This window comes from Myxocyprinus asiaticus, chromosome 10 (genome assembly GCF_019703515.2).
Source record: "Myxocyprinus asiaticus isolate MX2 ecotype Aquarium Trade chromosome 10, UBuf_Myxa_2, whole genome shotgun sequence".
NCBI classification, from domain to species: Eukaryota; Metazoa; Chordata; class Actinopteri; order Cypriniformes; family Catostomidae; genus Myxocyprinus; species Myxocyprinus asiaticus.
In genome coordinates, this window is record NC_059353.1 from 28,483,763 (window position 1) to 28,498,780 (window position 15,018).

At 37.5% G+C, this 15,018-nt stretch overlaps 1 protein-coding gene across 3 annotated transcripts; it reads right to left on the minus strand.

Annotated features, from left to right (window-relative positions):
* Nucleotides 1-3,299: 3,299 nt before the first annotated feature.
* Nucleotides 3,300-14,176, minus strand: LOC127447134 (cyclic AMP-responsive element-binding protein 1). Of its 3 annotated transcripts, none has more exons than XM_051708746.1 (9): nucleotides 14,041-14,176; nucleotides 10,436-10,508; nucleotides 10,216-10,322; nucleotides 7,557-7,703; nucleotides 7,240-7,340; nucleotides 7,020-7,159; nucleotides 6,637-6,819; nucleotides 6,054-6,207; nucleotides 3,300-5,855 (listed from the first exon to the last, which is right to left on the minus strand). In XM_051708746.1, exons 3-9 carry the CDS (start codon nucleotides 10,312-10,314, stop codon nucleotides 5,711-5,713), a joined length of 969 nt encoding a protein of 322 aa, XP_051564706.1. In that variant the 5' UTR covers nucleotides 10,315-10,322; nucleotides 10,436-10,508; nucleotides 14,041-14,176; the 3' UTR covers nucleotides 3,300-5,710. The 3 variants fall into 3 exon arrangements, with proteins under 3 accessions (XP_051564706.1, XP_051564709.1, XP_051564707.1); XM_051708749.1 differs by lacking the exon at nucleotides 14,041-14,176 and adding an exon at nucleotides 13,913-14,029; XM_051708747.1 differs by lacking the exon at nucleotides 14,041-14,176 and adding an exon at nucleotides 13,886-13,992.
* Nucleotides 14,177-15,018: the final 842 nt, after the last annotated feature.

The following is a 15,018-nucleotide window of genomic DNA, read 5'->3' on the forward strand; positions in this document are numbered from 1 at the left end:
GTCACTTTCGCCGACGGACAAGTGGTTAAAAACCACGCCCATTTACACACCTCTTCCTTTTGTAATTGGCTATGTTCGGACTGAATTATTTGTGTACTGCGTAATGTACTGTATATATTGCTTACTATTAAAAAAGTGAAATAATATTATAATTGCAAGTATTTCAAACAGTGGTATTGTACATTATTGTCATATTACCTTAATACAGTGCATGTTTAAATCTGGTTATTGTGGATTTCTGATACAATTTTGTGTAAAAATGTCTTAACTCTTGGAAGTTTGATCAAAAATTCAGTAAATAAGGAGAACAGATCATAGTTGATATTGCTTCATATTTATTCGTCACATTGGAAATAAAAGGTGAAGTGCATTGAATACAGCATTCATAGTAGTGTGCTCTGGTTATATTCTACACATTTGGGCAGATGTCATCCAGGTATTCTGTTCATACAGAAAATGTTCATACTGTGCACAGTATACACAGGGCTGTAGCTAGTGGGGTGAAAGGTGGTAATGACTCTAGAGGTCCACAGGGGCCCCACAACAAATTCTAAACTGTATTTTTTAATGGGAAAGGGGCCTAGATTAATATACGGTCAGGGAGTCCAGAATACTTTACTATGGGTGTACGGCCCTGAGTATACATATTATATTCTGCATAAATTGCAAGAGTATAATGCTAGTTTACTATAACATAGCCCATTTAATAAATGCAACCCTATGAAGTTGAACAAATGATTTAAAAAATAAGTGAATCTTTGAACACATCAGTGCCAATTTCATTATGCCGTGGAATTTAATACAAAATGCATCCAACATGAAACACTAAACAAACAACTGTTTTTATTTATTTATTTTTTTTACATATTCCTGCTCTCATAATCTTATTAAAGGGGTCATGACATGAGGAATAGAATTTTCCTTGATTTTTTTAGATTCATCAGGTCATTGTACTATAAAACTACTGTAAGTTTCAGAACTCAAAACTTCCTCCTCACTGCAAAAAGAGCATTTGTTGAATCCAAGCTGCCAAAATGACTCGTTTTCTGCTTCCTCCACATTGTGATGTCACACTGTGGTAGACATTTGCATCAGACTTCCCCCACAACAACACATCAACGCCTACTTTACCTTTAATCACTTCCGTATCCCGCCCAGTAGTGGTGAGCAGTGAGATGGCAAAAAGCGAGCAGCTCAGTCAAGACAGAGCCCGTCTGAAGAGGGGCCTACAAGGTTAGCATAGAGAAGCATAACGCAGCAGTCCAATAGACATTTTATGGGAGTTACACTGGCGATGAGACACAAGGCCGTTCTATTGAGGAGATGCTTCCCGACATTAAATAAACTGCTTTTGTGAGGAAACAGTTCATCACTAATTAATGTACCACCTGTCCGCCAATCTTCAACATGTTTTAAACTAAAAATCCTTTCGGAATGAACTATGTGTGGAGTTTAATAGGATAAAATTGCTGTTTTATAAGGGAAGTCACGAGCGATTTTGCGACAGGCAGGTGTTAGTGTACGGCTCTCCCCATTCATTTGTATGGTATCTGCAAACGGTGACTTACTGTCATAACACGCTAGTTGACTGTTACGCTCTCTCCTATTGTAAAATGCGGCGGTTGTTATCTCAGTACAGAAGATCTCTGGTCAAGAGCAGAGAGACAATCATAACAGTGGGAATTTACTGTCAAGTCATAAAGGAGAAGTGTTTCTGACAGAAGGTCAGAATGAGGGTGGAAAATGATCATGTTTTACAAATACAGGTGCATCTCAATAAATTAGAATGTCGTGGAAAAGTTCATTTATTTCAGTAATTCAACTCAAATTGTGAAACTCGTGTATTAAATAAATTCAATGCACACAGACTGAAGTAGTTTAAGTCTTTGGTTCTTTGACAGTGGCCTTCAGCTCATCTGCATTTTTTGGTCTCTTGTTTCTCATTTTCCTCTTGACAATACCCCATAGATTCTCTATGGGGTTCAGGTCTGGTGAGTTTGCTGGCCAGTCAAGCACACCAACACCATGGTCATTTAACCAACTTTTGGTGCTTTTGGCAGTGTGGGCAGGTGCCAAATCCTGCTGGAAAATGAAATCAGCATCTTTAAAAAGATGGTCAGCAGAAGGAAGCATGAAGTGCTCCAAAATTTCTTGGTAAACGGGTGCAGTGACTTTGGTTTTCAAAAAACACAATGGACCAACACCAGCAGATGACATTGCACCCCAAATCATCACAGACTGTGGAAACTTAACACTGGACTTCAAGCAACTTGGGCTATGAGCTTCTCCACCCTTCCTCCAGACTCTAGGACCTTGGTTTCCAAATGAAATACAAAACTTGCTCTCATCTGAAAAGAGGACTTTGGACCACTGGGCAACAGTCCAGTTCTTCTTCTCCTTAGCCCAGGTAAGACGCCCCTGACGTTGTCTGTGGTTCAGGAGTGGCTTAACAAGAGGAATACGACAACTGTAGCCAAATTCCTTGACACATCTGTGTGTGGTGGCTCTTGATGCCTTGACCCCAGCCTCAGTCCATTCCTTGTGAAGTTCACCCAAATTCTTGAATCGATTTTGCTTGACAATCATAAGGCTGTGGTTCTCTTGGTTGGTTGTGCATCTTTTTCTTCCACACTTTTTCCTTCCACTCAACTTTCTGTTAACATGCTTGGATACAGCACTCTGTGAACAGCCAGCTTCTTTGGCAATGAATGTTAGTGGCTTACCCTCCTTGTGAAGGGTGTCAGTGATTGTCTTCTGGACAACTGTCAGATCAGCAGTCTTCCCCATGATTGTGTAGCCTAGTGAACCAAACTGAGAGACCATTTTGAAGGCTCAGGAAACCTTTGCAGGTGTTTTGAGTTGATTAGCTGATTGGCATGTCACCATATTCTAATTTTTTGAGATGGTGAATTGGTGGGTTTTTGTTAAATGTGAGCCAAAATCATCACAATTAAAAGAACCAAAGACTTAAACTACTTCAGTCTGTGTGCACTGAATTTATTTAATACACGAGTTTCACAATTTGAGTTGAATTACTGAAATAAATGAACTTTTCCACAACATTCTAATTTATTAGAGATGCACCTGTATATGACTGTATTTTGTGCAACAAAAAAAACCCCTTACTAATATTATAAGTGAACATTAAGAAACATTTTAATATAATAAAAGAAAGGCATGCAATGGCCCCTTTAATGCTGAAATTATTAAATGTTAAAATTAATTCTTGAATCCAAGCTTAGGTACAACTACAGTGTTCAGAGAGTACACATGACTCAGCATTATTATTATTAGTTTATTGTAGATTTACATTATTGTGTACAAAAGGGAGGTGGGGGGTGGGTAACAACAACTATACACAATCGTAATGTAACAGTTATAGAGTGCAACGCTTTTACAAATGTAAGTAATGTAACACAGAGTATATACAATATATGTCTAGACCGTTGAAACACTATAAAACCCTATCATGACTGTAAATAGTGTCCAAAAGGAGAAAGTTATCATACAAAAAGTGCATGATGTGTTCATCCAAAAAGTGCGGGATCATAACATCAAACATTGCTTTTGATTGGTTGGCCTTGCATATGCAGGAAGGCAACACGCATATTCAGAGTTTTCTTTAGCCAGCATGGCAATAGGTAAACCTCAATACAAATAAGAGAAAATACTGAAAAAAACAGTACATCAAGTATATAGATATAGAGAACCATTCTACTATTAATGAAAACAGGCAGAATTTGCATTTCTCTAAAAGTTAAGACCAATGCATTTACAGACAGTCTGTTCTTAGATGAGCCAATTCAGATTTTGGAGTTCTTGTGTCAGAAAATAATTGGTTTTGCAAATGTACTAAGGTTCAGTGATGTGTCAGCTTGTGCACAGCTGAAGTGCAGATCTGGACGGTGAGTGCGCTGTGGAGAGATTGCTTCTCTAATTTGTCACGCTTGAGTTAAGCACATAAATGACACATCAGGTAGACGGTTTGAAACCTAATAGTATAGGCAGGGAGGGTTATGATGCACTCACCAACATATGACACTATGTACATTTCATTACAAAGCAATATGTCTTGGAATTGTTACCAAGCATTTTTAATACGTAATCTGCTAATGCTTATTTCCTACACTTTTTCAGTTTATATGCTTGAAGACTTTCTGTCCTCTGTGCAGAAAATAAAGCAAAATATCACACTCCAATCAAAAGTTAATGTAAGTAGTATCCATTTGCTGTTAAACATCATTGCTTTTTAAACTTCCTCCACCAAATTCAAAGACAGTAATTACCAGTGCTGATTTTAAGAAATGCTGTCTGATTTATTATTTTGTCTTTTTTGAAATGATTATTTATCCAAGACTGAAATATTTTGGCCAAACTGAGGCAACCTGTAGGCAAACCGTAACTTAAGTTACCATGTGTTCAATTGTTTTTTGAAAAACAAGTTGACAAACAAAATGCAGACAAACACCTAAAGGAAAAAAAAAGAAACGAAGAGAAATTATTTGTACGTCTTTTTTTATGAAATAGCTGCCAAAATGCTAATGCCATAATAGAATGATTACATGTATTCTTTACATCTGTGATCACATTATCAAATACAAAGACACTGACTCCAAGTTTGTAATGATGCAATGGAAAAATGTACCATACTACGATAAAAAAAAAAATCTAATAATGTAATGTTTATAAAACATGCTTTGGCATAATAATGCCAGAGACAGAATGCAAATTTTCATCCAATAGTTCTATGATATACAAAACATAACACAAAACTGATCTGCCAAATTTGTTCAACATAAATGTGAAGAAAAGTCTCAGCCTGATAAATGTCATACGAAACAAATTCACGTCTGTGTGTGAAATTCCTGATTTTGTAACTGTGCATTTGTGTGTCAGTGACCAAATGCCAAAAACATAACCATTTAACACTGTGCAACTGTTGCTACTGCAATGGCAGGATGGTTAGCATTTACATTAGCTGGGAAAATTTTAGTTTGCCATCCAAGATGAGCAAAATTTGTCAAAACCGAAATATACATGGGCTATAATCATGATCTGTAATAAAACACTACTTTATCAGTTAATAAATGACGTATTTTCTAAAAATCAACATTTATTTTATATAGTTTCGAAAGATGGTTGATATTTAAAGATAAAAACATGAACTTAAAACACAAGAGCACTATACACCAAATAAAAGTAACAGTTCAAACGTTCAACCTTTTGAAGGGAATGATGCCAACTCCATTGAAGAGAAAATCTGTCTTGCACAATGATTTCTACCATACTATAGAGATGTCAGTTAAATCATGTTCTTTTTCATTTTTTAAAATCTCTTTTAAAAGTTGTCGACCACTTATATACCAGCACACTGAAAGAAAAAAAAAGTCAAACGTTTCCCAGAAACTCCTCCTCCGAGTCTTGGTTTGAGTTCAGGAGTAAAGATAGCTGGAACATACTTGCTTTTTTAAGTCCACAGCAAAGGTTTCAGCTATTTTTTGTCTTTAATGTCATGATCCAATAATTCTAGAAGATATTTTTTGGCCAGGGGGTCTTCTGTTCTGTTCCCTCGTGTATTTATGTGTTCATACAGGCAGTCTGCAGCAATTTAAAATATTAAAACATTTAGAAAACATGCATCCGTGTCTGGCTGACTTGCCCTTTAGTCTCTGTACACGCAAGTTCCTTTAAAATGAATGAAGAACAGGTATCACTCTGATTTGTGACAGTACAGGTCTTTGAGAGCTTTGAGTTCCTCGATTAGTGTTTTGTTCTGGTTCTCCAAGACAGCCACACGGTTCTCCAGGCACTTGACGTATTCCTTCTTCTTTCGACGGCACTCACGTGCAGCTTCTCTGGAGGGGAAAGCAATTTGAGATCTACTTAGCAGATATTATGTGATGACTCTTTTAAGTCAGTGACATGCAAAGCTCTCTTCAAAACATTTTATGCAAGAGAGTATCAACAGGCCCAACATTTATGATCAATGGTAATAAAGTTGATTTCACGTTAGCTTTATTTTAAGTTTCAAGGATCCTGCCTTTTGTTTTTACCTGTTCTTCATGAGACGGACCTCCCTCTTGCGTGTGGCTTCTTCAGCACCTCCTTGGCTTGGCAGGGCAGGGGAGGAGGCCATGACAACACCTGGGGCAATAGTGCTGGTAGGTGCAGTGCGGATTTGATAGGCCTGAACATCTCCAGAAGCAGCTGCAGGTTAGACGTAACAGTCAACAATCAATCAATCAATACAGGCAAGAACTGAGTACAGATGATGAGCTGATGCCAATCAAAGCTGTGAGTGTGAACTCAGGTTAGGGACCTCCTTCACATAACAAGTAATTAACAGTTTGTCTCAAATTTCACTAGCACAAAGTCAAATCATACAATTCTTCAAATACTAGTGGCAAGACAAAAAAAAAAAAAAAAACAGAAATTATAATTCTTCTCATCAAAATACAATAACTTTATCTGCCTCTGAAATAACTCTTACTGACAAATACCCATGGATAGAATCTAGTCCCACTCTGTATTACTTGTGTTGAATATTCTGTTTCACACTATGGAACATAACTATGTAACGAACGCCCAAGTTACTTGCATCCTTGTCAAAATTGGAGGGCAGTTACTACAACTCACCTTGTACCACCACTTGATTGCTGGGCACCAGTATCTGTTGACCATCACTGGTCTGGGCGTACTGCAGGATGGTGGTGCCTGGCTGTGCAGCTGCTGCATTGGTCATAGTTAGAGTCTGCAATCCCTGCACTCCATCTGTGCCGTTATTCGCCAGCTGAATGGCTCCACCTTGCGTAATAGCAACTGAGGAAGAAACAGCAAGAAGGAAGTTGTTATCGATTTCAGTTTTCACATTACACTATATATCTAAAAAGTAAATATGTTGGAGCTGTGGCCAAGTAGTTGGTGCAGACACATTAAGCATTGACGCTCATGTGGGAGATGCAGGTTCGAATCCCAATATCTCACAGCAATTCAGAAAACAAACATGGACTTTGACGTACTGTACTGGCCACTGCTGGTCTGATATATTGGGGTTGGAACAGTCACTGTAGTGATGGCTGGTGCAGTGTCCTCCTCGGATTTCTCCTCTTCGATTCTCGGAACTCCTGGAGCATCTGATGACAGGTCATTCAGGATTTTCCTGTGGATCACAGACTGCTGTAGAAAAATTTCCTCACATGATGCAAAATCCTTGAAAAAGCTTGAAAGAAACATACATACCTATATGAGGGGCGTCTAGAAAGGATCTCTCTCCGTTTTTGAGAGTCAGTCACACTGTCCACCGACTCCTGCGAATCTTCACTCTCCGCTACAGTGGAAATCTGATTAACAGACATAGAAACTACTATGTGTGAACATGCAAAAATCACACATAATATACTATTTAAGCAAGTATTTTAGTAAGTACTATTTAAGTATTTATATATGCACAAATTTCACATAATTACACATTAATTGAATTCTGTGAGGTAAAAAGAATAGAACAGAAAGCATGTCATGAACATTTAGAGATTTGTTGGAGGTGTTAAGTTATCTACCTGCACAGTTTGCACCTGTGGCGACTGAATGACTGAAGGCTGAGCAGCTTGGATCACTCCATGCACCTGCACTGTCTGACCATTGGGGAGCTGCACCAGTGTGACTGTGGGTGCCGAGGTGCTACAGTGTCCTGCAGCCATTGTCACCTTCCCAACACCACACACAAACATTCAAACATAGTCTTCCTGTCCCTGCTATTATGTTAGACAATGAGGCTCTTAAATAAATGTTTAGCAGCTCTTAAAATATCACCATTTGGACTCTGTTCATGTCATGTCGGAGACTCAGAATTACTGTAATTACGAGATTCCAACTTGTAAAAGCATTCACGTCTTTAAAGAACTCGTAATTGCAAGCTGTAACCTCGGAATTCAATGAAAGCTTAGATTCGCCAGTCGTGATGTCATGTAAATATGGCAGTGGCCTCAACGACCACGTTTACATGCACTTATGAAAATGGTTTATTCCAGGGTTTTTGCAGAAAGCGATGTTCTAAAACATCATGTAAATGAGAACGCTGATTTCCTTACGCTGCTTAAGGGATTAAGAGAAAGCGGTTTAACACACCTACGGTTCTCCTCGAGAACGCAGCTTAATGTGGCCATGTAAACTCATAAGAGGCGTTCTGATGGTTGTTTGAAGAGTGCACATGTGCGTGAACAGACCGGATATCTAACGTCTTAGGATGGAGCCCAACAACATGTCAACACAGCGAAAATAATTAAACATTTCTGGGAGTAGAGTAGGAAAAGCACAAACACTATAATCTATACCCATTTATACACACTAATGTAAAATATCGACTGTCCCTCACGTTTGTATATATGCGCTCATACATTGGGGGAATCCTGGAGTTTTACGTAAGAAGGAAACGCCACTATTGCAGAGCAGTCCGATGCAAAGTTAAGGAATAAAAACAGCAACAACTCTGGAATATCTGGAAAGAAAGCGAAGCAACAGAGAATAAAATAACAGTCTTCTTCAGATGCCGTGCTTGTTATTTACACAAGTGTAGGGCTTTACACTTAAATTAATTAATTGAATCTAACTCATTAAAACCTCATATGGGGCTCCAGTAAATGTAGTGTGCTACGTTTAGGAGCGGGTTTGGTTATTAGCAATAATTAATAATTATCAAAGATAATTATTAATTATTAAAATCAATAGAACATTGATGAGAATCAATGTTAGCTTTTTTAAATCCTTTAAATCAACAATTATCAAAGATAATCGTTAATTGTTAACATCGATGAAACATTAATTAAAATTAACACTACTTTACTGATCATTCAAATTCAACAATTATCAAAGATAATCGTTAACTGTTAGCATCGATGAAACATTAATTAAAATTAACACTAGCTTATTGATCATTCAAATTCAACAATCAAAGATAATTATCAATTATCAAAAATCAATAGAATATTAATAAGGATTAACATTGATGGGGCACCACCCTGAAATCAGGGACTAATAACCAAATATTAAAACAGTCTCAATATTAGATTGTTTTCTTAGGGAAATCGACATCCGAAGAATATCGATTTTCGGGAAAAAACAATGAATGAAGGCTTGAATCCGAGCACTGACATCCCGTCAGCATGACAGGCGTATGCAAAACAAACCAAAACACTTCTCTTTGTAATATAAACAAAGTTTATTTATGCAGTAATATCAATTAATAATTAATACAATGCAGTCAATAAATTTCCGACTTACAACTACAAACTAAACAGTGATATGATTAGATATGGAAATAAAATAATCCTATAACACATAAGGTGTGTGTGTGACAGTGTGTGTGTGTGTGTGTCAGTGTGGTTAGTACAGAGAGAGAGAGAGAGAGAGAGAGAGAGAGAGAGATGACGGCCCTAAAGCCGATTTCGCGATAGTGGGAGAGAAAGCAGCTCTCAGTTTATCACTCAGAGACGCGGTTTTACGAGCGGGGCTCGTAAAAGTCCCGCGTTATTTGACTCTTTAATGGATGAACTCAGTTGCTGTCTCACCTGCGATGGCGAAATTGCGCAACAATCCAATTTGGTTGGACCACAATACAGCAAAACAAATTTGTGATAATTAATACCCTGAGTATTAATAATGAGCAGACATGGCGGTCCGTAAACTGTACAAGCAAAAACCTTGAAACACAAGAATAGCACACTATAATATTCTATCTCTGCCCAGACGTAAACCTCTTACTTGAATCGCATGAGGACACAGGTAGAATGTGTGTTCATCCGTCCTTTAACTCATACCCGGTTCATAACCTGATTTCTCACAATAAGCCAATTTCTGGTGTCCATGTAAACGTAGTCACTGTTAAAGGTAGTGAACACATATTTCTGTTTGATATGCTATTTTATTATACCATCATTACCTTGAGCGTTTTCTTTGTCAACAACATATGTAGGGGAATTAATGAAGTGATAAATATTTTGCTGTAATCAACAACAAAGCCCTTTTGCCGTTATGAGTGTTGCCATAGAAACGAATAACTTCTGAGGCCCCAGAAAACGAACAGCTCCGAGTAGAACCACTGACTTTACAGTAATTCCAACACGACAGGAACACAGCAAAAATGTGACCAAATTACAATAGGATATGTCCTGAAATCATGTGATGTATTGTGCAGTAGTGAATTATCAAATGTGTTCCTACCTGTGCAAGAGTGGCAATTTGGGCCTGGGTGATCTGTTGGCTCTCAGTCTCAGAGACAGCAGTGTCTACACCCTGCTGGGCTCCAGACTCCATGGTCATCGAGTTAGCTGGTTAGAAAGCAAAAAGAAGAAGAGGGAGGGTTTAATTCTTGTTCATTACAGTTTACGCCACAGTCTCAACCTAAAACTTTGATGTGGCATTGCAGATGAACCATACATACCTATAATAGGGACACCTAGAGAGTATTTTCACACTTTCCGACTCCTGTCCCCACTCTCTGCTACTTAGTGAATCTGTTTTAGAGAAACAGAAATGTCTTTATACTAGGCAGTAACTTTGACAACTCTCCTTTGAAAATCATCCTCCACAATGTTGAGAAAATAATAAGGAAAAATCCTACAAACAGTGCAGAGTTCTCAGCATGTTTAGGCACTAATCCAAAACTACTAAGGAAACAGATTTGAACTTTTATTCAATGAACCCTGTATTCCTGAAAGGTCAACTAAAATCACAATCAACCACATATTACTAATCAGCACATCTTTTTTAGTAATATCAGATTACATCAGTCAGAGAGGAGTTTCTTTCCTCCTGGTTACCATTACTTATATGAATAAACAAGGCTTTAGAACTGAGGTAGTACTCTGTTTTGTAAAGCTTTATCTGGTTTAGTATCACAACATATGTTACAGTATCATGATTCATGACAACCCTATCAGGTCCAAGGTTTGATATCCACTAACAAATACACTTGTGTGAAGGTTTGTCTAATTGTATAAGCAAACAAAACAAAAAACAAATGCTGCACAATTTCTTGGAAACTAGAGCTTATTTTAGAATATACAAAATACACCTTAGTAATGTATAGCTAAATCCTTCCTGTGCTGCAACTCTATATGCAGTTTTAATTGAATCATCTGACATTATGTCAAAAATAACGGCACTGGTTTCTTTCAACCGAGACGAGCACAGTTATGAATCAATACACTGGCCATTTAGTACAAAACAAACTGTGTCAGATTATAGGCAGACATAAGTCAAAAGCAGTATAAGCTATTGAGAACAAAATAAAGAAAAACCCTCCCTTTTTATTATAATAAGATCTGCATGTGTATGGCTGTAGTGGCAGTGCTTTAAAGGAATAGTTCACCGAAAAATGAAAATTCTCCCCTCATGCCATCCCAGACGTGTAAGACTTTCTTTCTTCTGCAGAACACAAACGAAGATTTTTATGAGAGTATCTCAGCTCTGTAGGTACATACAATGCAAGTAAATGGTGACCAAAACTTTGAAGCTCCAAAAAGCACATAAAGGCAGCATAAAAGTAATCCATAAGGCTCTAGTGTTACGGCTATGCTTTCTGAAGCGATCTAAGGTAAGAGGTTTTAGGTAAAATCAGACCAAAATGTAAATGTGTTTTTTCACTGTAAATCTTGCCATCGCAGTACCAACACCATCATGATTTCAAGTTCGATTACACTTGTGCTTGACGCAAGTGCAGAGCGCTAGGAAGTGTAATCGAGCTTGAACTCATGATCGCTAAGGAGACTGCTAATGTCAAGATTTATAATGAAAAGCAGTTATATTTTGGTCTGTTCTCACCCAAAATCGCTCACGCTTCAGAAGACATGGATTAAACCTCTGGAGTCATATGGATTACTTTTATGCTATCTTTATGTGCTTTTTTAAGTTCAAAGTTTTGGACCCCATTCCCTTGCATTGTGTTGACCTACATAGCTCAGATATTCTTCTAAAAATCTTTGTTTGTATTCTGCAGAAGAAATAAAGTCATGCACATCTGGGATGAGAGAATTTTCATTTTTAGGTGAACTATCCCTATAATGGGGATAAATTTAAAGGCGCAACCTATAAGAAAAGAGTTTTACTGCGTAAATTGTCTAACAGCTAAAATTAAGCACACTGCCAACAAGTCAATTAAAGCACACCACTAAAATATAAAAAGGTCATAGGAAATAGGAAAAAATCTAGATAACCTAGTCAACCATCGTGACCTTTCCTTACTGCTGAGTCCTTGCTGAAAATGTTTAGGGTCAGGCTACAGTGACATTAGATCCTATAGCACAGAATACTGGCAGGTCTCTCTTATAATGTATGGCCTAAAAAAGCCACAGTAAAAGAAACAATGCCCTACCTACAGTGCACAATGGAAAATTAATCAAATTCCCACTGTGAATTTGTTCTCATTAAAGTTTAATCTTAACCAGTGCGCAACCCCCAGGTGCTCTGAAAATCATCCTTTATTTCTGCATTGGTTCTACAATAACAACTAATTTGAGAGTGTAAATTTACTTATGCACTGGCCAGTGATAAAAATGAAGCACTGTAATAAAAGCGTTATTATATAGCATAGTTTTTAAATTAATAGTGCATCACAATATGCAGACTCAACTTCCCTTGACTGTTCAGCATGTGTACAAATTAGAGAATCTGTCCTCTGGGTCTCTCTCTCTAAACCATAAACCTGTGACTGGCTTCAGCCCTTTTGGGTGTAACTGACACATACCACTTCTGCTGGAGGCAAAAATAAACTAGTGTTTCGAGGAAAAAGAAAGTGCTTGCGATGCCTCAAGAGAACTCTCAGAATTTGAACATTTTCTACATTAAGTGAAAAAGAGGAGGGCAGTTATGAAGTATAATTATTTCAGCGTAATTTCAGTATAATCTATATATGAGCTGCACACTGTAAGAAATTGTATTGTATTATATTATATTTTTTCCTATATTGCATACTGCTTTTGATTAAATTACCATTTCTGTCAGTGATTTTGCTATTTTCGCAAAACAATCAAGCCCAAAAAGTTTGAAACTGAAAATAAAAATGAAATGAAGAGATAAAAAGAGATCGAGAGGGAGGGAGAGAGAGAGATCCAGCATGGCAGGAAGCGTGAACAGACAGTAATGTGATCTCATGACGCTCAGAGTCTATCTGTGGTTTGATTGGTCATGCATGGTTCTCCCTCTACTTTTCAAATTCTTTTCTGCCAGACAGATCATTCCAGGAACATATAGCTGCAGAGCATTCATAGATATTTACATCTACAACCATAAGCATGCAATATATATATATATATATATATATATATATATATATATATATATATATATATATATATATTACACAGTGAAAAGGCTAGGATTAATGCCAATGGAATTTTCACCTCAAAATGCATAATCATGATAACTTGGATAGGTTTGTGCAATACAATATGAAAATATGCAATCTAACATTACGTTTCTTTATTAGTCATGTGCAATGTGCAGAAGGCAAATGGGTTCCCAGATTGTGCATAAATACAGTGTGTATTTGTTTGAGGGCGTGTAGTCACAGCTTTCTGGCAATTAAATTCATGAAAACATGAAACAATAGTAGTGCATTAATAACCTAGTCCTAGAGGATTAAAAATCAATAGGGCGTGTCCAATAAATCGCACGATGCTGTTGAAGATTAAATTATTCCTAGAATGATTTAAGAGTATTACACCCCGAATTCGCTCAACAGCAGCACACATTTGGTCTTGACAGGTTGTGAAAAAAACCATCAGAATAAAATATAACGTGCATTGTACAGAAGCATAATTACAAAAGAGATGTTGTGCATCCATGTTTCGCTGCATTTCAAATTTTCAACCCATGCATCAAGATTTCCCACCCTGGTTTGTGTTACTCTCCGGTTTACCTCCCCTCCCTCTGCATGCAACAACTACAGCCGCCATGATCTCTTTGTTTCCACTGGGCCGAACCCAAACCAGACCCTTGTGCCATTAGAGACGAGCCCTTTCCCTCCGGACACGTGTCTCCTCTTACCGATACAGACTCCCTCCGTCACTCTCGAGCCCTCGGAGCTCCAGTTTTATTCAGGCCGACACGTAAGAGACCGCGTCAGGCTACACCTCCGTCGCGTCACCGAGCACAACAACACAGAGGACGAGACGAAAATACGATCATCAACCCCACTGCACTGAGCGGGAGTAGCCGAGTGCATGGCGGAAAAAGACGAGTGTCAACGAATATAGACGAAACGTGGCCGAAACAGAACGGAATATTCCGAAAAAGGCATGTTTCAAGAATTTGTGAATGTATGAATCTTGAGTCGAGAAATGGTCATAAAATAAAATGTATTTATTATTTATTCATGATGCATAAGTAGTCACATTATTGTGACACAATTAATGACTGTTTTAGATAAGAACCAATTAATTCCAAGTGTTGTCATTGAGACGGAAGACTTAAACAGGGTAGGACTGTAATTAATCATACGCAAAATATACATTTAGGCATTGTTCATAACTAATAATTAATTTAAGATAAATTACCAGACACAAAAGACAGATTACCCCTATTATTAGCACGGGAGTCAACTTAAAGGGATAGTTTACCCAAAATGAAAATTCTCTCATTTACTAACCCTCATGACATCCCATGCCATGACTTTTTTCTTCTAAAGAACACAAATTATGATTATTAGATTATGATTATTATGTAGATCAATTCAATGCAAGTGAATGGTGATCAGACCTTTGAAGCAAAAATCATATAAAGGCCACAAGACTCCAGTGGTTTAATCCATATCTTCAGAAGCGATATGATAGTGTGGGTGAGAAACAGATCAATATATAAGTCCTTTTTTTTCCAACCCTTTTTTTCCCATAAATCTCCACTTTCACTTTCACATTCTTTCCTCATTTTTAAAAGTGAAAGTAAAAGTGGAGATTTATGGTAAAAAAATAAATAAAAGGGAGGAAAAAGGACTTAAATATTGATCTGTTTCTCACCCACACTTAT